Source organism: Alligator mississippiensis, chromosome 5 (genome assembly GCF_030867095.1).
Source record: "Alligator mississippiensis isolate rAllMis1 chromosome 5, rAllMis1, whole genome shotgun sequence".
NCBI classification, from domain to species: Eukaryota; Metazoa; Chordata; order Crocodylia; family Alligatoridae; genus Alligator; species Alligator mississippiensis.
The window spans coordinates 17,956,686-17,979,132 of record NC_081828.1 but is presented as its reverse complement, the minus strand read 5'-3'; the positions used below and the strand labels follow the sequence as shown (position 1 = coordinate 17,979,132).

The 22,447-nt window shown below is 45.8% G+C and overlaps 2 protein-coding genes across 4 annotated transcripts in view; one reads left to right on the top strand and one right to left on the bottom strand.

The window, feature by feature from the left end:
• MIER1 (MIER1 transcriptional regulator) overlaps positions 1-10,654 on the bottom strand; it is a 58,375-nt gene extending 47,721 nt beyond the window's left edge. Inside the window, exon 1 of one of the 2 annotated variants that reach the window (XM_059727920.1) lies at positions 10,457-10,654. Coding sequence is in view for 1 of the 2 variants with exons in the window: in XM_059727919.1 (XP_059583902.1) it covers positions 8,903-8,911 (9 nt within the window). In the remaining variant the exon portion in view is untranslated. Of the gene's footprint in view, positions 1-8,902; positions 9,048-10,456 lie in introns of those variants that run through there. The other variant, XM_059727919.1, reaches the window with a different exon arrangement.
• Positions 10,655-10,792: 138 nt separating this feature from the next.
• DNAI4 (dynein axonemal intermediate chain 4) overlaps positions 10,793-22,447 on the top strand; it is a 31,862-nt gene continuing 20,207 nt past the window's right edge. For both annotated transcript variants that reach the window (XM_019489169.2, XM_006277424.4), the window contains exons 1-5: positions 10,793-10,898; positions 12,372-12,552; positions 15,943-16,136; positions 19,887-19,996; positions 20,491-20,647. In XM_019489169.2, coding sequence (XP_019344714.1) covers positions 10,846-10,898; positions 12,372-12,552; positions 15,943-16,136; positions 19,887-19,996; positions 20,491-20,647 — 695 coding nt within the window. In that variant the 5' untranslated portion in view covers positions 10,793-10,845. The remainder of the gene's footprint in view (positions 10,899-12,371; positions 12,553-15,942; positions 16,137-19,886; positions 19,997-20,490; positions 20,648-22,447) is intronic.

Below are 22,447 nucleotides of genomic sequence, written 5' to 3'. Positions count from 1 at the left end.
AAGCATCAAGAGTCCTGCCTAGGCTGGGGTATGAAGAGTGATCAAGCTGGCAGCGTGGTGATGATTTGATAAGGAGGGTGGAGCAAGGTATCAAAGGCCAAACCCCAGTTCTCTGAAAGCAGCCTCCTAAAAAGTAATACTAACTTGAACAGCAAGCTTAAGTGTGGCAGATCAGAGGATGAAGCCAGACTGGGGAAGCCAGAGTAGGAGACCAGGTATAGTGGGGGCACTAGAGGTGCCAAGGCCCTGCTACATAATGTTAATGAAGTGTTAATGCCCCCCCCCCCAGATTAATGGCTCTTGATGACATTCTTGATTGGAGATCATCTTTACAGGCTGAGAAGATACTACTGCATTTTTCAAACTAGAACTTGCAAAGCTATTTATAAAAGTATGAAGGATTAAAAGATTTTTAAATGTTAGTTTAAATTTCCATAGAACTTGATGTAAAACTGACAAACCTGGTTTCATATTTTTTTTTTTTTTATTTTATTTTTTTTTGGGGGGGGGGAAGATGGGAGGACAGACCTTCTTACAGAGAAACTTTTACTTCTACAGCAAGTGACCAAACAGTCTTGCAGCATTCAGAATACATGCATGTTAATGGTTCTAGCTGAACGTATAATATATGAACTATGCTATTTGAACTGGTGAACTTACTAGTTCACTGTATGAGCCAGTGACCCACAATGCACTATGGCTCCATGGATATCATCAAGTCAAATAAGCTGTTGGGCATTTAGTATCAATAACTGCCCAATGAAATGGTGCTTTTAAGGATTACTAAGACCATTCTTTCTTGTTATGGCAGACTACAGAGAAATGCAACTAACTTAGAAGTTTCCTTTTAAGGAAAAGTGTGTACATAAAAAAAAAAAAAAATAATTAGTTTTTGGTCATGGAATAAAATGTATCTTTTTTAGGTGCATACATAAATGACTGTATGAAGAATACACACTCTGCCTCAGAACTTTAATGTTCATCTACACGAGTGGTGCTCAGTTTCCCTGCATGTGCACTGAGAACTGGGGCCTGGCCCTTTATCCCCAAGGTCCCAGTGCTGGGGCCCTTGAGATGAGCAGCTCTGATCTTTGTTGTAAACTAAGACTGCTACCTAATGGTTGGCCAACCTTTCCAGCATGCCTGCACTACTGCTTTGAACATGGAGGTACTGTTGGTGCTACCTTGACTTACCCCAGTGCTTCTCAACCAGATGTTGCTACCCAGCCAGCCTGGGGAGGGCACATGTGTGCACTCCTGCTGCATTGGGGATCTCTAGTAACTCTAAAGAAGACAGGCTTGGGCTGTAACTTCTTTCTTTCCTGGTATAACCAACTCCATTGCTCCTGGTGGAAGTGGGGTGGACCAGGAAGGGCTACATCCTAAGGAAGCTCTGTCTGCTTAAGTTTACCAGGGAGCTCTAACAGAGCAGCAGTGTGCATGCTGCAGTCCTTTGCATAGGGCAGTCTTCTGCTTCTGTGCATTGCAGCACCTCTGAGGGGGTCTTGTGGCTTGAGGTGCCAGTCCCAGGTTGAGAAGCAGTAATATAACTCGGTCAAGATATGACCTCATCAGCTTCAGCAAAAATCCATTTGTAAAATAGAATATTTACACTTACATTACTTCTTCACTTATTTATTTTTGTGTATTTCATATACCACAAACTTCCTTCAAGACTAAACTACAGCCACCTGGGAATGGAATGTAGGAGCCATTTAATAGCTCCACAACAGCATTACACAATTAATCATTATAAGAGATTAAGTAGTAAATTGGAAGAACCAAAGCAGCAGAGAACAATGTCTTTGTCTTAAATACATCTTCCTTGGTTACTTACCCTGTTATTTCAAACAGGAGATTTTAACATATCTTCAACTCTCCTATGAAATATGAACTTCCATTTCTACCCAGGAGAATGTCTTTATAATCTTTTTCTCCTATACCTGAAGAAGGGTGCTTGTGCCCAAAAGCTTGCAATTAAAGATTTGATTGATTTGCAAAAATCTAGTTGGTCTAATAAAATATATCGCCTCTACCATGAGTTCTGATTCCTTTTGCCCCTCTACCAATACAGCTACAATCTGGATACCTTATTTACCCTGATGCATTTCTGAACAGGTAGTTGACATGAATGTCCAAGAACTTTGCCTCACTTGCATCTCTCAAAACCTCAATATTTCTATGACATGCCCTTTAGGCTACAGAGAGATCATTACACCTGGTGTCTGCTTTAAAGCTTTAGCTAGAATGTGTCATGGCTGTCCATTATAGTGCATTGCTATTGGTTGAGACTACACTGGCTTCCAACATATTTCTAGGTAAGCTTTAATAGGTTAATCTCAGTTTAAAACAGCTTTTATTACTTGTTACTAGATACCAAGAAAGTTGAAATTAGGCAGGGATACCTGAGCTCATTGTTCTCAGATCTGTTCATGGAGGACTGAAAGCTCTGCGTTCTTGGGGACCCTTAACTTTCAATTTCTGTTGGGAAGGAGTGACTTTCCAGGCAATCTTCAAACACTATTAGTTTCTTTAGGCTTTTTCTGAGACAAGTGTTAAGGCTTTGCTCTGTTTATTCCAATTATCAAATTTCTCTATGCTCTTGCTTTAAAAGAATTTGTCCTGCCCCCCACCAGAAAACTATATTATGTCTCAGAGGGAAGCTGCTGTCCCCCCACCCCAAGGTACCAGCTTGTATAAGTGATTTAGCTAGGGAAGCTGAAGGGGGAAGGCATTAAAATGGACATGGGCTCATTTAGGCCTTCCTAGCTACACCCGTGCAGGGTCATGCCAGAGGAGATTCTTTACAAGGCAGTAAAGGGTGAACATCCTGTGAGTTTGTGCCCAGTGGAAGGCAGGCAGAGAACAAAGAACTGATAAAGTCTGCAGGAAGTGATCCAGTCACTCTAGTGCGCCTTTAGAGATTGGAAGGAGAACTCATGAAGCCTGGAGAAGTCAGGCAACAATTGTATTAGCCTTGAGAAGAGGTAAAATATGAAATAAAGTTGGAGGGCTGGGGTACAGAGGGAGCTCCCAAGCCAAAGGAAGAAGAACTATGGGGGCTGAGCTGGGGTTTGGTATACAGAGGGGTTTCCCAGCATAAGGAAAGAACGATGGGATGTGTTTATCTTTATTTATTTATTTGGGGGGCTTAGTTGGCTTGGCGTTGGTTTCCATTATGAAAGACTGGCTGGAGACCAACTCTGCACTGGTTCTTCCGATGACTCAAACAGCTATCTGAGGGAGGTGAGTAACTGGAGAGTATCTGTATGCAAAAGTCATCCCAAAGGGAGAATGCTGGCTGGTGGGACATTTCAACAGGTAGCCAGGAAGTTATTGCCAATACTGGAATTTGGTCAGGACACCTTAATTTCCTATGTATGCTATCAAATAAGATGACCACTTGGTCAGGATCAATTCCCCCTCCCCCCCCCCCCCACTTGAAACATAAGGCCTTTCAAGAGCAGAATGTCTCCAATGCCATGAAACTGACTTCAAGTTCAACATCTACCAAGCTATTTAAGCAATTTCCTGTAGCATCTTAGGGTTCTTCCATTTCCTACCTTAGCTTGTGAAACATGAAAACATCAAAGCTGAAATTGCATAACCAAGACCCAAGTAACAATACCATAGTGAATCATTAGTTTTTGAAACCATATACCCTTTTCCCTATGAGAGAAAAAATGCTTTATAGAATTAAATGACAGCACTTAAGTGACATAAGTGGGAGAGTGCAGGTTTTCAGATGAGCCTTAAAACAGATGGTAATTTAGAATTTATAGGAAGACTATTCAGATGCAAAGTATTGCAAAAATGTTCATACCATGATTAGTTACTAAATTGTGTGGAAGATCCATAAAAAAAAAAAATAACATAGTTTTCAACTGTATTATTTTGATATTAGTCTATGGGAGTTTGGTGTCTTTGTTTTTCTTAAAACAAGAGAAACTGTCACTATGCAACTGTACTTCAGACCCAACCATACTATTTCTCATAGTCACTGTACTGCTTTAGGAATAAAACTGTTAACCAAAATGTAGTTCCAAGTCTGTAATAAACAAATACTGATATGCAATCGGGGGGGGGGGGGGAAAGCTATGATAAAACTCTTCTGTAACAAAGTAAATTCTCCCATTTCCCTTTATCAAATGCATAAATGTAAAAGGATAACACTTTAGAGATTTATCCTCCAGTTTGACAAAATGGAGACAACACAGTCATCCAGAGAATATACAAGTGAAACTATAGTTCCCTTAATATTAACTTAAAGAGCAATTAGTTTACTTTTATGTCAAAGGAAAAAAGAAGGCTACGTTCATTAATTTGTCAGGTTTTTCAAATAACACTAGAGAAGTACCTAAAATAATAATTCTTGAAAAATACAGAAGTAAATGCTCAAGCAGGATGAACTGACAAAGCAGGCAGTTGGAAAAAAAAAACAAAAAACTAATTTTAAACGCAACTTAAATCGGTTGCCAAGAAGCCTACCACTTTATGCTATTCTAATCTTGCTTTGCATATAGTTATTCCCCTACAGATTCATTCTTATTGGCTAGGATAACTATTAAAACGTGTTGATTTGCCCTGAAATACAGTGTTTACACTAACTTTGGTACTACCTTTGTCTAACCCTACAGATTGGAACTAACATGTGTGGCCAGTCCATGGGCCCCTCATGCAGCATATGTGCCCTAGATGAGCCCCAAAGGCAGCTCAAGCTAGCCCTGGCCCTGTACAATGTGCAAGGCTGGTTTGGGGTACATGCTACATGTGGTGCCCAGGCCAGACAAGCCCCAGGATCAGGCATGCACAGCCAGTCTATGGGCCCAATGCAAGCCAGTTGTGGATCCAGTGTGCAAGGCCAGTCTTATGCAAGTGCTGCATGCAGCACATGCCCCCACAAACCTTGTGCACTGCGTGCCCCAGACTGATCAAGTGCAGTGCATGTACCAGCTCTAGCACCTGCAGCCTATGGCAGATGGGTTCTGAGTCCATGCAGCACAGAGACCAGTACCTGATGTGTTATGGGTTTATGGCCTGTGGGCTGTACCTTTTGACACCCCTGGGCTAAAGAATAGGAGACCAACTGGAACAATGGCCCTCACTCATCCATCTGTACAACAATAACAGAGAAACAATTAAAACTCTATACTGATAGTTTAAAATCATGTGGGGCGAGATACTGTTTTTATGGTAAAGGGACATATAAGTGTTGGAGGGAACATGGTAAGGTTGGGAAGAACTGAGGATGAATGTATCCCAAAATTAAACTGTTCTGGGAAATGTTTGGAGACTGTGTAAGGGGAAATAACAGGATGCCAGCTATCAAATAACCCTTTGGTATTCTTACTAAACCTTCCTGAGAGCTCTGAAACATGCAACAGAGGGAAATAATCACTTTTCTTTTAGTTGCTTCAAGAATTACAACCACGTAAGCCTGGAAGAAAAGTGACACTCCTAGAAATCATCAAGTAGTTTCAAGATATTTGGGAACTTTAATATAAAAAAGATGTCCTATGAAGTCACTGTTTTACAGAAGGGAAGGACAGAAGATGCTTACTTAGATATCTGCTGGAAATTCCTGAAACCTGCTGAGAGGCAATCCTTTCCTGCCTCCAAACCAGAAAGTTTGAGAAACTTTGAATATTAAAGGGATGTGTAAATTCCATAATCTAACAGTTAAGATCAAATTTGGAATCAATTTGGAGGAAAAAAAAAGTCAGAGATGGGTAGAATATAGGAAAAAGATGGGTGAATTAAGCAGATAACACACTGACATGAAAAACAAAAGCTTAACTTGGCCTATAAAATGTAAAGGAACTGCTGAAAACTGAAAGGAAGATAAGAAAACACAAAACTCTGTGGACAGTGATGGGAGCAGCATTGACAGAAAATAAATAGCTCCCTATATGTGTATAGATCTTAAAGAATTGGATACATCTTTAAGTATTAAAATTTGTTGCATAAATTGGATTGCATGATAAACAAGGTAAAAAGAATGAAATATTTCCTGCTTTTTCAGCTTCCAGTTAGATTTTCACCTGTGAATGGAGTAATCCAGATGAATCCCTTTGTAAGTGCTAGCTAAACTAAAACCAAGATTATTTAAGGCAAAAGCTTTTCTGGCCCTCCAAAACTGAAAGTGTTTTCATTTGGAAAAATGTAAAATACTAGCATTCATGCCACTGTTAAGAATGAAAAAAAGCCTTTTGATGCAGAACCCAAGCTTGTGACATTTACAAGTCTTGAGCTGCCTTCAAAAGTTTCTTCGTGGTCCTATGCAGAATTAAATCAACTTCTGAAGTCTGAAAAAGGCTAATTGGTACAGCATGTTTAAAAATATTATAGTATTATACATTTTAGCATAAGCTGCCTCTCTCAAAACTAACTTAAAATACTTGTATATTTATATTCAGTTTCACTTCCTGGACTCACTAGAGTAGTTGGCTTTGAGTTCCTGTCACTAGAAAGTATTTCAAGATCAGCCTTCCATTTTTGGTAAATTAAACCCATGAAGTCTTTCGATATTCATACTCTGTTTAGGTTAAAAAAAACTGTGAACAATTCTGTCCTAACTTAAATCTTAATACTAAATGCAGCAATTCAGGGGGGTTTTTTTTTTCATTCCAAGTGAAATGTTGTCCTGTGCCTTTGAGGGGCTGCAGAGACCTCCCACCCAGGGGGAAGCAGCAGCTAAGACGACTTAAAATACTCGAGCCCTTCTCATCCTGGGCTGTTCTTGGCCCCTTAGTATAATATGAATGGTCTTAATTATTATTGCCTTTTCACAGTTCCACCCTATTGTGCAGCTCCTGCCCTACCTACAAGAATCTGTATTCACTAGTTCACCAGTTACAAGAAAACACAGGGTTTTTAGGGCGCTCTTATGCTGCTTCTGCCCTTTACACTGGAGTAAAGGGGCCAAAGTAGAGGTGGGGCTTTCATCTTAGGATCCCCAATAACTTTAACTTTTAAAATATGTTTTTCAGGAGGAAAGACCTTCAGTCTTCCTGAAGATTTTTTCCTTCATTAGCAAGATGTCTAAACCAGGAGTGTCCCACATAAAGTCCACAGAGCTAGAATCAGCCCATAAAGGCATGGCAGCTGGCCTGTGGAACTGGCAACTTAGGGGTGGTGCCTGCTGCTGAAATCCAGGGTATGAAGCCCTCTAGGGGACAAGTATCAGCAAGCAACAGCTTCCCCCCATGGCTCCCTGCTGCTACTTGCCACAGTGCTCATGAGTCTGAATCTGGCCTGTAAGGAGTACCATGGTCCACATCCAGCCCAGGGGGGTGAAACCAATCTGTCTACACTAGTGGTGCTCAAACTTTTTGGCTGATGATGGGTAATGCCTGACCCCTCCACAGACAGTATCCACTGGGGCCCCATCTGACCAGGGGGAGGGGGGCAGCCTGCCCGGTATCCAATCATGTGATGGAAAGGAGTTTAGGTCATCCCTGACCTGGTGCTGGGGGGGAGCTATGACCTGGCCCCAATCCAGCTGCACAGAGGGAGGGGGTTTGACCCTGCCCAACAGGAGGAAGGGGGTATGACCCAACCACAAACTGGCTATGGGAAGGGAAAGGGGCAGGGCCTGGCCCCACAGGGAAAAGAGAGCACAGTCAGGCAGCCCAGAGGGAAGGGGGCATGGCCTGGCTCTGATTTTGGCCACAGTGCAGGGAAGGGTTGTGGCCCAGCTCAGACCTGCCTCAAGGGGTTGGGATTTTGGCAACAGGGAGGTATGAGAGTACTGCCACTGCTCCCCTGCTGCCAGATTTCCCAACATATGGGGGGCCCTGTGGGCCACTTTTGGTCTGCAGGCTGAGCACCCCTGGTCTAAGCCAACGGAACTCCTCAATCCAAACCCGCTCAATAAAGCACATCAAGTTTAAAAAAAATTAATGTTTGACCAGCTGCACCCAGGTGAGTTGTGTCCTTTTTCTCCACTGATACGCACTCTGCAGCAGGAGCCCCATACAACTCTCCATGCCATCATCGCTTGTAAAAGGCCAGTTTATACAGAGCTACACAAAACCGGCAATACACCAACCCCTAGCTCCTCCAAGACCACGATGAACTTCAGTTCATATGAGCGGAGCAGGCAAATGATTGCTGACAAACGGCAGTGCTTAATTGTCAAAACTTTCCAAGTAATCTGCTGCAACTCGAATGGAAAGTGCCCCTGCACTTCTCCCCGGCCCTGACGGTGCAGGAGCCGAAAGCAGCAGCTGCCTGCTGAGCCGGGGACCAGGACAGAGGGAGACTTCTGCTTCTCTCTGGCCCCGAGTGGCTGAGGGAGGTGGCGGAGGCAAGCACACGGTCCCTTCTGCCTATGCAGGCAGAGCAGAGGCCAAATACGCGGAGCTGCGCTCGACCAATGTTGCGGGTTTCTGGGGCACGCAGGGCTCCGGGCGCCTGAGGAGGGGCTGGGGTGAACCAAACCAACTCGAGCCAAATGCAGGAGAGGCAGGGTGCGAGGGGACAAGAGGATGCGCCGGCCTGGGCGCTGCTCCCCGAGGCGGCCGCGCAAGCCGGGCCCCCCACGCGGCGCACCCAGGAGGCGTGTGCGCCGCGCCGGGCCGGGCCGGCCCCAGCTGCGCAGCGACGCTTCGGCGCGGCCCCAACCTCCACCCTAAAGTCGAAGGAAGCCGCCCCGGGCCCGCGGCCTCCACCCCTCGGCAACAGGCAGCTGCCCCAGGCGGGCCCGGCCCCGGCGCGGAGCGCCCCCTGCGGCGGGAGCCCCCGGGACCCCGCCCCGCCCGGCGCCAGGCCCCGCCGCGGGATAGCGACCCCCCGCGGGCTGCCGGCCGGGTCCGGCCTCCCGCCCCCGCAACTAAGTTGTGGGAAGCTCCTCCCGGCCGCGGCCCCGCGCAACAAGTTCCCGGCCCGGCCCCGCGCTCACCTCCGCCATGTTGGCTGCGCGGCCGGCGGCGGTGACGGCTCCGGGGGGGCGGCGGGCGGGGTCACATCGCCGCCGCGAAGGAGGGAGCGGCCCCGGCGGCGGCGGGTCACGGGCTGTGCGGCAGCGGCGGCCCGAGGGGCGGGTCGGGGCGGGAGAGGGCCTGACGTCACCGCGCGCGCACGCACGCACGCACGTCCCAGCCTCCCGGCAGCGCAGGAGGCAGCGGTAACCCCGCCCCCGGCCCCGCCCCCACCGGCCTCTAGAGGGAAGCGAGCGAGGCCCATGGTGGCGGCTCCGCTCGAAGACCTCCGCACGGATGAAATCACGGCGACCAGAAGCGCCAAGGGAGGCCGAGAGACCCCCGGGCTGGCAGGGGTTGAGGCTAATGGAAGTTTTGAGCAAAATGCTCCATTGGCTCCACTTTGACAAGAGACAGCCCCACGGATAAAACACTTCCCGGGACACCGGCCCTCAGCCGAGACAGCAGAGCTGCCAGGGCATAGGTCAGCCCCGAGGCCCCTCCTGCCCAGCGCCCGCAGTGGCCCAGGGACATGTACACAGCACGGCGCAGCCCTTCCGTGCTTGTCTGCATGAAATGACCCGGCAGCAGCTGCTGGCCAACGATTAGTATCAGCCCCCCCCCTTCTCAAGGGAGAATGGTAATAAATAATTATTATTTTCACCATTTTGGGGCCTCTTTTTCTGTCCAGGCCCCAATTTGCCCACACCCGTGACCCGAATGACTACACAGCACTGCTGGCAAATGGCTGATGTGTGGCGCTGACCGCGCGGGAGCTTGGGACCACCGGGCGGTCACGTCGCACCCCGCGACTACTGCGCAGTAATCTGGGGCTAGTGGCGGCTAGTGTAAACACGGCCTCCACAGCAGAAAGGGCACGACCCCTTTCCTGTCTCGCTCTGGTTCGAGGCCGTGCCCCTCGCCCGCAGGCTCAGCAGGGACGGGCGCCTCTTTCCTCCAGGAGCGTGCCCAAACCCCTTCGGCCGGCCGAACCGGCATCTCCCACCGCACTGGGGTGCCAGGCTGCGTGACGACGGGCCCCGCAGGCGCAGGCTTAGGAGGGCCGTCTCCTCGCCATGGGGAAACGGGGCTGAACTCGGCACCCAGCCTGGCAGCCCCGGGGGGACTTTTAGGACCGGCCTCCTTTCGCCAGAGATGATGCTAATCATCGCTGTTAGTGTACAGCGAGTGCATACTGATAATGGTGCTGGTTATGGTCCTAATGATGATGATTATTAGGCAGTGTAGTGCTGCGTTATCATCATCATCTTCTTCCCCATTTTCGGGCGGGGCGGGGCGGGGCCCTGGCAGGGCGGGGCGGGACGAGCCAGCAGGGAGGTGCTTCTGCCTCGCGCGGGGAAGAAGGAAGATTTCTTTAGGTCTGAGCCCAGTGAGACACGGCGGCGGCGGCACCCGCTAGCCGGCAATGGCCGAGTAGGGCCAGGGCAACCCCGCGGTGGCGAGGCGCCCCCGGCCCCGGCTATCACGGCAGCCCCGGAGCCGCCGCGCCCGCGAGCCCTCCGCGCCCCGCTTACCTCCCGCAGCCGCGCGCCGGCCGGTGGCAGCGGGGCCGGCCGCTCAGGGGCAGGTCCCGCACGGGCGGCGCTGAGCGCGGCCCCCGGCGCCTGGCATCGGGGCTCCGGGGCCGCCGGCCTCTGCGTCCGCGGGGAACCGCTCACGCCGCCCCGCTCCCGGCTTCGCCCGCGGAGGAGGAGCCGCCGCCGCCCCTGCCCGGCAGCCGCAGCCGCATCGCCTCGCGGGCCGGCGGGGACCGTGCGCCGGGGGTCGCGGGCGGGGCGAGCCCGGGCGCAGGCCGGCGAGCGCACCTATCCGGGGCCGCCGTGCTGGCCGGCCAATCGCCGCGCCGCGTGTTGGGAGGCGGTTGCCATGGCTACCGCGTCACCACGCTTGCTGCGGCGGCGCCATGTCGGGGCCCGCGGGCGGCCGGAGCAAGTGGCACAGCGCCGCCCCCAGCCTGTGAGTGCGGCCGCACGGGCCACGCCAGGGAGGGACCAGCCACGACCCCGCGGGCTCGGGGGTGGGGGCACTGTCCTGTCTTACAGCCAGAGGACGGGGGACCTCGGGAGGTCACAACTAGTCCAACCTCCTGCGCAAAGCAGGACCAGCCCCAACTACATCATCCCAGCCCAACTCCTGAGAACATCCTTCCTTCCCAAGACCCGGCGATCCTGGTTTTCTCCGAGATTAAAAAAATAAAAAAAAGCAAATCCCCCATTTTCGTTAAAAAAAGTAACTCCAAACGCACATTTTTCCATGATTAAAATGAAACGCTGCTGTATCAGTGTTTGTAGATTAGTGGTGTTTGATTTAAATCACAGGAACATGTGGAGTTGAGGTTACTTTTTTTTAAAACTGAAAATTGGGGATTTTTTTAAATCAGAGAAAACCAGGTGTGGGTGACTGGTGCCACCTTAGGGGGAGCGTGTGCCCCCCCCCGTGACTAGTCAGCCACCAGTCAGCAACCAGGGGAGGGCCCCCCCGCAACCAATCTCACCGACTGGGGGGAGGGGAGCCCCACATGGCCGATCGTGCCAACCGGGAAGTGGCCGCGGCGCTTCACCTGGCACTCCCGCTCCCTGGCTGGTGCTCATGGGGGCACCGACGCTCCCCCCTGCCCCTCCTGCCCATCACCAAAACAGGGAGCGCGGCCTGTCAGGGTGCACCAGCGCTCTCAGGGGGTGCACGTGCAACCCCTATGCATCGCCACTGAAACCAGGATCCCTGCATAATATCTAACCTAACCTTCCCTTGCTGCAACTTGAGACCGTTGCTCTTGTTCTGTCATCTGCCACCATGGAGAACAGTCCAGCTTCATCCTCTTTGTAACCCCCCTTCAGGTAGTTGAAGGCTGCTATTAAATCTCTCAGCCTCCTCTTCTCTAGACCAAATAAGCCTAGTTCCCCCAACCTCTCCTCATAAGTCATGTCCCCCAGCTCCCTCACCGTTTTTGTTATCTTCTGCTGGACACTCTTCAATTTGTCCACATCCTTTCTGTAGTGGGGGGCTCAAAACTGAACACAGTACTCCAGATGTGGCTTCACCAGTGTAGAATAGAAGGGAATAATCGCTTCCCTTGACCTATTGGCAACACACCTACCAGTGCAGCCCAAGATGCCGTTAGCCTTTTTTGGCAACACAGGTACACTGGTAGCTTATATTCAGCTTATTGTCCACAGCTTATTGTCTTCCTGCACTCAAAAAAAGAGGGACAAGGAGAGTGGTGTTTTCCAGGTATAAAAAGGTGGAGGAGCCCCGCCATGAGGTCAGCAGCTGCTCCTCTGTTGCTCCCCACTTGTCACTCTTATTCATGAAAGCTACCTCCTGAGTAGTGAGGTGCACATTTTGTCATGGGGTCCCCAGCACAGCTTTATGCCGTTCAGAGTCTAAATGGTTTCTCCCCTTCTCTTCCTCCCGCTTTGATTACTTTAGGACAACCAAGATGGAGGCAAGCTCAAAGAAAGGATCCATTTCAGGTTCTGGCAGCCAAAGACGAACGAGCTACATCGGCAGTTTCAGAGTTGGATCAATGAGTCGAAAAAACATATTGGTGGCTTCTGATGGCAAAACTATGGATAAAGCGTCTCTCATAGGTAGCAGGCATACTGTCCAGGTAATGTACTCTTCAGTATTTGTGTTTAATTTTTCATTTCCTCCACAGTGTGGAGGTGTGTGGAGATGACAAAGACTTGTTTGCTAGGAAGAAGGGAAACCAGTGCAGATGTTCCAAGGTGGATCCATTTATAAAGGGAAAAACAAAGTGTCTAAGGTCCTTTATCTTCTTTCTGTTGTACCAAGAAATCTTTTCAGCCTTTGTTTTCCTCCTGTATTTTCCAACTTACGAAGATGTGGAGTATCTAGTATAGTCTTCTTTGTTTTTAATATTTTTTACTTTTTTCAGGACTCTGTAGAAGTTCAGAGAAAGAGAATTGGACAGTTCTTAAAGGGCAGGAATGTTTAATGTTTAAAGAACTTTTTGTCCCCAAAGATTGTTAGTCATTTACCACAAATGGCTAAACAAAAATAAAATCTACGTATTCAAGGAAAAGTTAAATTCCAGATACAACAAAATAATTATTTTTAAAAAATCAGCACTTTATATTAATATCCAACCTAGGTCTTGCATAAAAACTGGAGAATGTATTCTCAACCCAAGCTGAAGCACATGACACGTATTTTTCTGCATCAGAGTGAGTTCATGATAACAAAGATTCACATAGGTCCTGTACATCTCATTATCCCTGAAAGTAGAGCTGTGGCAGTATTTAATCCCTTGCCTTGTATTGATTTTGACCTTTGAAGAATTTCAGGTTCTAGTGTTAGCCTTTTATAAACATGTAAGAATTTAGTTCCTGATTAAACTTAAAGGAAATGGAGGGAACATCATTTTAAGAGATTTTTCCTCTCATAAACCTTTACTTTGTAATAATAATGCTTTGCAGTTCTGTAGAGCCTTTCAGCCAATCTTGTCAAGACACTTCACAAACAATAACTTCCTCACAGCACTTGCAATGGGAAAGTATTAGCTCCATTTTTCAATGGAAGACTGTAAGAAAGAGATTTAAGGGCTACAGCTCTTTAAGGGCTCTTCTCATCTGGGATGACAGCTTGGTTTCCAAGTTTAAAATAGAGACCCTCAAACCATGCTCAGCTGCTGCCCAACTCTGGACATACTTTGTCTGTAGGCACTTACGTTTTCAATTAGGCATTCTCAGAAGTTCCTCACTTAATCAGGCAGTACAGCTCCGGGTTCATTTTGTGCCAGTATCCAACTGGGATTCACAAACTGTGTTAATCATGTGATGGTCTTGATTTTGAATTTGTTCAAGTATGCCTGTGAGATTGGGCTCTGCACAAAATTAAGTGTCCATTTCCTTTCAAAACCCAAGGGTGATGTCCCCTTTTTATGCAGTTACTCAGAACACTCACCCAAGATGGATGACTCCCCTACTTAAGGTGATCAAACTTTATTTCCCACTTTTCTTGAAACTGCCCTAGCCAGCTAGGCTGAGAGCATGCTCCATTGAAGCTGTTCCACTTTGTATGAAATAATCTTATAGTCACTGGGCCAGAGAAAGAAAAACTAAAGTACTCATTCAAGAGTGCAGGTCCTGGATTCTAGTTCCTGTTCCAAGGATGGTTTAGTATCAAATACAAAAAGATCCTTGGAGTAGATGTGGGAACTTGGGTCTCCCTGCTCCCAGGTGCCTACCAGATTTATAGACTAGACTAGGACTGTCCAGCTTCTGAGTGACTGGAGAACTCAGCTTCACCCCCCGCCCCGAGACACATGCTGTATGGGCGAGAAGTCCCCTAGACTGCATGCCAGATCCTTTTGTCCCTACACTCTATGCTGCATGGTGGGTGCACCTACCCATCACTGTTGCACTGCACCAGCACCCCAGGCCCTCACAGGACCCAGAGCTCTGGAATCTTTTGGCTGCACCCCCAGTGGCAGGAGCAAACAGAATTGGAAACTCCAGCAGCAGCAGGAGAATGATGGGGGAGTGGCATCAGGATTGAGAGCCCAGGGCCACAGTTTAATCCCTTGGGGGCTATGGGTGGCTTGTAGGCTGCCAGTTAGACAGCCCTGGACTACAGTATGTTCAATTTCTGATTCAATGAATATTTAAATATTTTGTGCAACCTGGAACGGTTTTAACAAGAGGCAGTATAACCCTATAGCCTACTGAACTGGGACCTCTTCTGAAAAGTGGGAGTTAGGGGTTTGAAGCCCCTCTGGCAAAGAAGGGAACTGAATGCAGGTCTTCCCATCCTGGATGACTGTGATAAAATGGAGGTACCTCCTTTCATGAACAATGTGTGCCCCCAGAGGCTGCGGGGGAGGGGCACAGCAACCAAGCACAGGCGGTGGTGATGATGGCATGGGCATGGCAGTAGTGAGCTCCTGCAGGCAGCCATGGCAGTGATAGGGGCAGGCCGAGTGGGGAGTTCCTGCGAGCAGCTGCGTTGGTGCCAGCGGCAGGGGTGGGTGTGAGGGGCTGGGAAGTGCCGAGCAGTAGCTGGCAACCGTGGAGGGGGATGGCGAGTGGTGACCGCTTGGCAGGTGCCTCCAGCAGTGTCAGCAATGCTTTTCTCAGGAGGTGCACCGCAAATCTCAGGGGATGCAGGTGCACCTGGGTGCACCCCCTATGCATCACCCATGCCTTCTTTTCCTGATTCCTGTGCCACCATTGTTGGACCACATCTTCTGTATTAGCTCATGGGATAGGAGTAGGGGTTCCGGGGCAAAAGATTATATGAAAGGGTTCTATGTCTTTAGAAAGTTTAAAAACCTCTGATTTAGATCAACAAACCTCTGCTTCACATGAAATAACCTGTGTTTAAATCCACATGGGAGATGGTGACAGTAGGATATTTATTTATTTACCTGACAAAAGAAAGGAAATCTCATATCAAGTGTAAAGAAAATCTTGTTTAGCAACTTTTCAATCCACTTACCATATATATTCTTGGAGCAACTTGGTAATTTTGGGGGAGATTATAAAAGTTTAGTGTTGATAATTCTCTCTCTAGATTATATTTTCTGTACTGCTAACTTGATATTAGTACTGTGAGCCAGACGGCCCCTTATTTACACCATCTTTTGCCAGCATTTAGATTCCCTAATTTTTTTACCGTTGGAGTCATTAGAGAACAGCACAGCCTGAAAGGTCAGTAGGGTGGACCAGAAAGGGGATGTGGCTATGCCAGAAGATAGATGTAGTTTCTCAGCATATCCCTGAAACAGCTTCTACTGGCAGATATCATAAGAAGCAAGTGCCCTTACCCTCAGCTCACTAGGAGAGCAGCAGTGCAGGGTACCATCTACCTTCTCAAGGTTTCAGTGGCACAGGGAGTTTAGCTCTACATCAGAGAGGGTGACTGTTTCTATCCCTCCTGACCCAAATGAAGTTAAATGTTTCAGAGTTGCATATCATTTTCACGTGTTTAGGGAATCCATGAATATATTTTTTATGTATTATTTCTGTATTTCCTTTAGGTTTTTGATGAACAAGGGAAGGATGTGACGCCCCATCCTCTCTACCATCCAGAACCAAGTTCAGCACTACACAGACAAACCAAAATCTTGTCAGGACATGATTTCTCAGGGACCACAACAACTGATTTTCTGGCATCCTTATCCTTGCATCAGACATCTGGAATTAATGCTAGTTTAGTAGGTCCATTCTCAAGGTATGTTGCATTTTGAGAGTCATATCCTGAGCCAGGGTGTACCTGTTCTGGAATGACCATGCTCAAGAAGTTAGGAGCAGGAATAATAGTGTAAGGTGAGGTATACTTGGCTGCTATTGCGGCCTTGCATGAATGGAATTTGTCAGTACTTGTGACATCTGTAAATCTGTACCCAAACACACCACCCCATGGCCTATTTTACCTTGATACTCCTGAGAGGACAGTCTTAGGAGAGGAAAATGACTTCCTCATGAGTTCTTCCCCAGGTTCAACAACTAGGAAGACCAGGATGCAGCTTTTGTAATGGTCTGGCCAGTATGCAAAGGACATAAGGAAAACCAGTCTCAGTGTTAGAAAGGGAAGTAGTCTGCTCCTAGAGGTACTCTGTAGTTAGAATGATATCGCAGCCACAGTATTCCAGAAATTGTGAGATCCAACAAAGAATTTTTGCATTCAAAAGCTTATCTGCATAGTTGGTCCAATAAAAGATATCACCCTAAGAAATCTTCCCTCTCTAGTACTTAGAGCAGAGTCTTCAAGGTAGACAGTTCTAATTTCATATAAACTCCTTTTACTACTTTGCTCAGTTACTGAGACCATCTGTCTCCCTACACAACATCTTTAAAAGAATAAGAATATATTAATACTTGCTTACCTATGGTGCCTTACAGAAGTGCCATAAAAATACGTTGAAGACCAAAAATACCAAACACTCGTATATAGTTTATTTGTCTATGGCAGTGGTGATCAACCTCTGGTCTGTGGGCCAAGTGTCATCCAAGTCATCATGTGTGGTCTGCTGGGCTCTTCAAGGGGTGGGAAATTTGCGAGTGAGGGAGTGGTGGCCATTAGTATGGGCAGCCTCCCCCCTGCCAAATTCCCAAACCCAAAGCTTTTCACTGCCACTCACAACATGCTCCTCCCCCACTTCTGGACTGGGGCAAGAGCATGTCCCCTAGCCCCTTCCCTCTCTGCCTACCTCCCTTCTGGTGCGGGGCCAGGTTGGCACCAAGTCATGCCTTCTTTCCCCTTTGGGCCCAGGGTTGCAGCTGGGCTGCTCTGTGCTAACTCTTTGTTGCCAGGTGATGCTAACTGCACCAGTACCAGGTGGGATCTTGCCCCCAGACAGATGGGACACTGCCCATCTGGCCGTTTGGGGAAAAAGTTGAACACCTCTGGTGTATAGCAACATCCATCTCTCAGCTTAACCAGAGAACATGTGCCTAAAAAAATTGGTAATGTATTCTTAAAACAAAACAAACTGTTATATGTTTGTTATGGTTTCATATTTAAAAGACAGTAAGCATTGGTTAGATTTGAATATATTGATTTATTTTTAAATGATGGGTGTGTGATTATTAGTCTTTCACTATGAACTGAATGTACGTCAAAAAAACCTACTGTAAGTATCTTTAATTGTAATTCTTTTATTTAATGTATACAATATTAATCTGTTGAGTAGTTCTCATTTAAAATCAATTACAATATTATGCACATATATTTGTGCATGTGTATTCTAACAAAAAAGATCCACCAACTTTAGTCCATATGCCTCTGCTTAAAAAAAAAGCTGCTGAATCCATGTAGTTTCACCATGTATGTTTAGTAAAAGGCAATTAGTTTTGATGAATACATCGAAGAACTATCTGTGCTTAAAATTTAAAGTTCAGAAACTTCTTGTATCTAAGGCATTATCAAAAAGTGGGTGCTGATGTCAAGTTTGTGGAGATGATGGTTGTTTAGCTAAAAAATTCAAAGAATTGTAAGGTCAGTAAAAGGAAGATTTTAAAATGTCTCTTCTGCAAAGGCTAGTAAATTTGATGCTACTCTCTCAGTACAAAGCTTTTTATTATTTATGCTGCAGCACCTAGAATATTTTTTCTAGGTGTTTTAGGTGTTTGCGCAGTACCTAGAACAATTTAAGCTTAATACTAATTGGGGATTCCTGAACACTATTGACAGGTATACAAATAATTAACTGGAAAAATCAGATGTCACCTGCAAAATGTGTCAATTCTGGAGGCTAAAGTTCCTAATTTCAGCTGTAAAACAGAAGGATTCACTTTTAAATCGCAGTGCAATTTTAGGTATAGAGCATATCCTGTATATTTATAGACACATACAAACATCCATTTTGAGGAGAAAAAAAACCCAGTATACTAAGGCAACTGTTGTGCATAAGCCTATTTTAAAAGACCTTTATCCCAACCACCACATCACTGTGATTTCATTTTAAATTAACACAGTAAACAAATATGGTGATCTTATGAATTGCAAAGATGTTTAAAAGGCCTGGTCTTGAAAGTGCTACAGAGTGTGGACAAACATACTTTTTAGCTGCTTTAAATGGGGATGAGGAGCTATTGCTCAGGAGGGGTTTCAGCTGTTTTGTAGGGTGAAACAGCACTGTTTCGTTTCGACTTCTCTTTCGACGGAACAGTGTTTCATTTAGAGTTTCATTTAGTTTTGAAGCACTGTTCCATTTTGTTTTGTCCAAACTGTTTTGCTGTTTTGTTTTGTCAAAACTGTTTCACTGCTGTTTCAACATTTTGCCCATAGGCTGTAATGGCGAAGCACAAAACTGCCTCTAACTTTGTCATTTCTTGCCTGATTCAGATGAAACTTGCCGGGACAGTAGCCCCATCTGAGGCCATGAAGCCTGCCAAGTTTCAAGGAGATAGGTGCAGGAGTTTCTGGGAAACTGCACCTCAGGCTGCTAACAAGCAAAACTCATGACATGGATGACACTGTGCGTGTGTTAACGCACAGTGGGGTCAAAACTGCAGGCCCTGCTGAGGCCTTGGAGCCTGCCAGCTTTCAAGGAGATAGGTGCAGGGGTTTCTGGAAAACCACCTCAGGTTGCTGACAAGCAAAACTCGTGACTTGTGACTGTGTGTGTTTTCCATCCCTCCCCCAGAGCACTGGGATGGGAAGGGACCTCAGGGAAGGATAACAGTCACTGGCCAGCTACACACAGTCAATATGAGAGCAGTCCTTCCCCCCCCTCTTCCCCCTCCCGCTCCTTACTTTCTGTTTCCCTGCAGGCAAACCCAGCTTGAGCTTCAAAACTCCAAACCTTCAAAATGTTTCAACTGCTCTCGTTTTGTTTTGAGGCTGTTTCGAAGCCCTTTGTTGCATTTCAATCTCGCTATTTTGAGCTCAAAATGAGTCAAAATGAGTCAAAATGAAACAGCTGGTGAAATTTCACGGAGCCCTACTGTTTTGTCTAATTTACATTTGCATGATTCTGCAGCCATACAAGTTAACTGAATGAAGTGGGACTAAAGTTAGAGCTACATTTGTATCACTACAGAATCATGAAGCTGTAACAGTTGCATTTGAACACTTTCTCTGAATAACCTTTGAAACTGCTACAGTTGTTACATCTGCCCAAAGACCACTTCTTCTTCCTCCTTTTTTTTGATCTATGGTGCCTGGTAGCATTACTACAGAGCAGCTCCACAAGACTGTATGCTAAGAATGGATTCCAGATCCTTTTAAACTCCTCTCTGTCTGCATCCTCACACATCTTCTGTGAAGAATTCTTGTTTTTAACTTTCTCTTAAACCAATTCACTTTTTCTTTCGAATCTCTTTGTACAATTTCTTTAGCAATGCAAGCATTTACTACATACAATATCACAATGTAACTTGATTACCCTGACATCAGTACTTCATTATTATTGCATTGCTTTGATTACTAACTTTTTAACTAACACATATCATCTATATGTTCCATTTGTTATTGAAGGACATACGGAAGCAGCGGTATTTCTAAATCAACCATATCTACAACTGAATCTATGGCAGATGAAATAGTGGAACCTGGATCTAGACGAGACACAGTTATTAGCTTATCTGGTAAAAAGAGCATATTTCTGTTTTTACACATATTCATAGTTCTGATTTTAGGCAGTGGTCCCCGCTCAGTCCTTGCAGGTAATATGTTGCCTGTGATCCCCAAACCCTATTAAAAATCTAGAGTCGATCTGTGTTAGTTGACAAGAATGACCTGAAATCCTTTGCAGCTGACAAAAGTTGTGAACTGTTGAGACCTTCTCCCCACCTCTCCCCCAGTGTTGCTTGTGACTACAGGAATCTAGAAAGTTAAACCTAAGGATGACAATGAGAGTAATTCATGCACAGTGTTTTCCTTAGTTTATCACTTAGTGTATCCCAAGCTTGGGAACTACTTTTATGGAGCATGATCCTGTGAACTGCTATGCTAGCTTCTCAAGGATCTCAAAGCCCCAAAGTTTTTCTAACTTTCATCACTAACTTTATAATTAGGTTCCCCTCTTTTAATTTTAGAACAGAAATATCTCTTAGTTCTTTGGCCTTATATAATTTTGCAGATGTACAGGTGAGGCGAGAGGAGGTCAGAGAACATCTGACAAAAGAAGACTTAGAGAAGAGAGCAGCTGTTTACCTCACAGAGACAGAAACTCTCTGGATACTGGACATGCCAACTGTCATGGTGTCTGTAGAGTCCGAAGAAGCTGAAAAAGTACAGTATGTATTTTTACAGTTGTATACATGCTTCAGTATCTCAGGTTGAGTTTTCATTGACTACAAAGATTTGAAAAAGACGCATCAGTTAATAGGATCAAGGTCCTTACTATCATAGTTTATAAAACAACTTTTGCTTAAATGGCTTACTGGTCTCATTTGCATCTCTAAACAAGTTCATGTTAAAACTAAATTTTTGCTGACTGAATTCAGACCTTTCATCTACTGTGGCAGGTAACACATAGTAGTATCTTAGTGACAGCAGAACTCATTACTAAAGTGATTGTTTTACCATAAAAAACATAATTTTCCTCTACCCAAGTAAAAAGGCTTTCAAAACCAAATGATGTTCTTTATTTATTGCCAGTCTGAGACTCATTAACATGCCATGTATGGAAGAACATGAGCAGTTTTTATTGCTTAAAATCATTTATGTGACAATGATATCCAAGCACAGGAAAAGCACACTGCTAGCAAACCTTAAAGAGATGCACTTAGCTAAAATGGCATTTATATGGCATTAGAAACACAGGGGAAGAGAGCTGTTTACTTCAAAATACAACCCTCCCAAACCACTAGATAAGGCAAATACTTGATATTAAGCAAGCTACTCATAATAAAAAGCCCTGTGCTTGGTAGCAAATTTGTAGATGGAATGGGATCCAGGTGGCTAGGGAGAGAACTTACAGCACAGTCAGATTTAGATGCAAATGTTTTTCCCCCCAACAATTTATGACTTATAGTATCTAAAATAATAAGAATCAAAAGAATACTAATGTAGCAAATGTCTCTGGAAACATTCTTTTTCATGTAGATTTTTCATTCAATAATTCTTAAAAGAAATAATCTAAAATATACAGCTATTATGTTTCCTCAGAGTTTCTTATAGCAGCTTCAAACCCACAAAACCCCTGTCATTTTCTCTCACCCAGTCCATTTGTGCAGTATTGAACATGAACAGGCTCAGCTGCACATACTTAGTTCCCACTTCAGTGTTTCCTCCCTGGGCTGCCTCTGAACTTTGGCTGGGTGTTAACAACACACAGGATACATCTTTCTGGCTTCTTCCCAGGAATACCAGTGGAGTAGTGCAGTGAAGCAGTGAATCACCCTCCGTCTTCAAAAATAGACCTATATACCTTGTCACAAAGTGTTTGCAGAATTAAGCTCTAATGCCTGGGATCCAGGCCCCTATAAATCACTAAGCCTTTGCATTGGTATACTAACAAGCTTATAACTAATGGGCATCTGCTTCTAGTAGAGGCTATAGGGAAAATGCATCCTTTGTGCATGATGCATCTCCACCCTGGCCGTTCCTGACACTGTCAGAACACAGTGTACCCAGGGGAAGAAGCCAGGTGAGAAACATCAGAGAGTCCTCCAGCTCTGACTTAACCTGTGAGCTTAGCACATATCGTCAACTGAGTGGGAATGATTGGTGCTCTTTTCTGGGGGTAACAACATTGTTGGTGGACTCAGGGAAAAATCTATATGCGTCTTTAGGATATTAAAACTGAAATAACTGAGAAATAGTTACACGTTTTCTCTTTACTATTTCCACAGATTGTAGATGATTCATTGTAGATGAGACAGTATATAGAAATCAGTTTCACTCTTACATTTAGGCAACATCTAATTTTGCTCTGCAACAGAGCTGTCAATTTTTCAATTATAGCTGGATTTCACCAAAGTTCAGTGGTGTTCAGATCTGGAATTTTGCTCATATTTAGGCACCATTTCTACTCCAAAATAACACTGTAAAGTTGAAAAAGTACCCACTGATGGGGAATATTGAGATTTAAA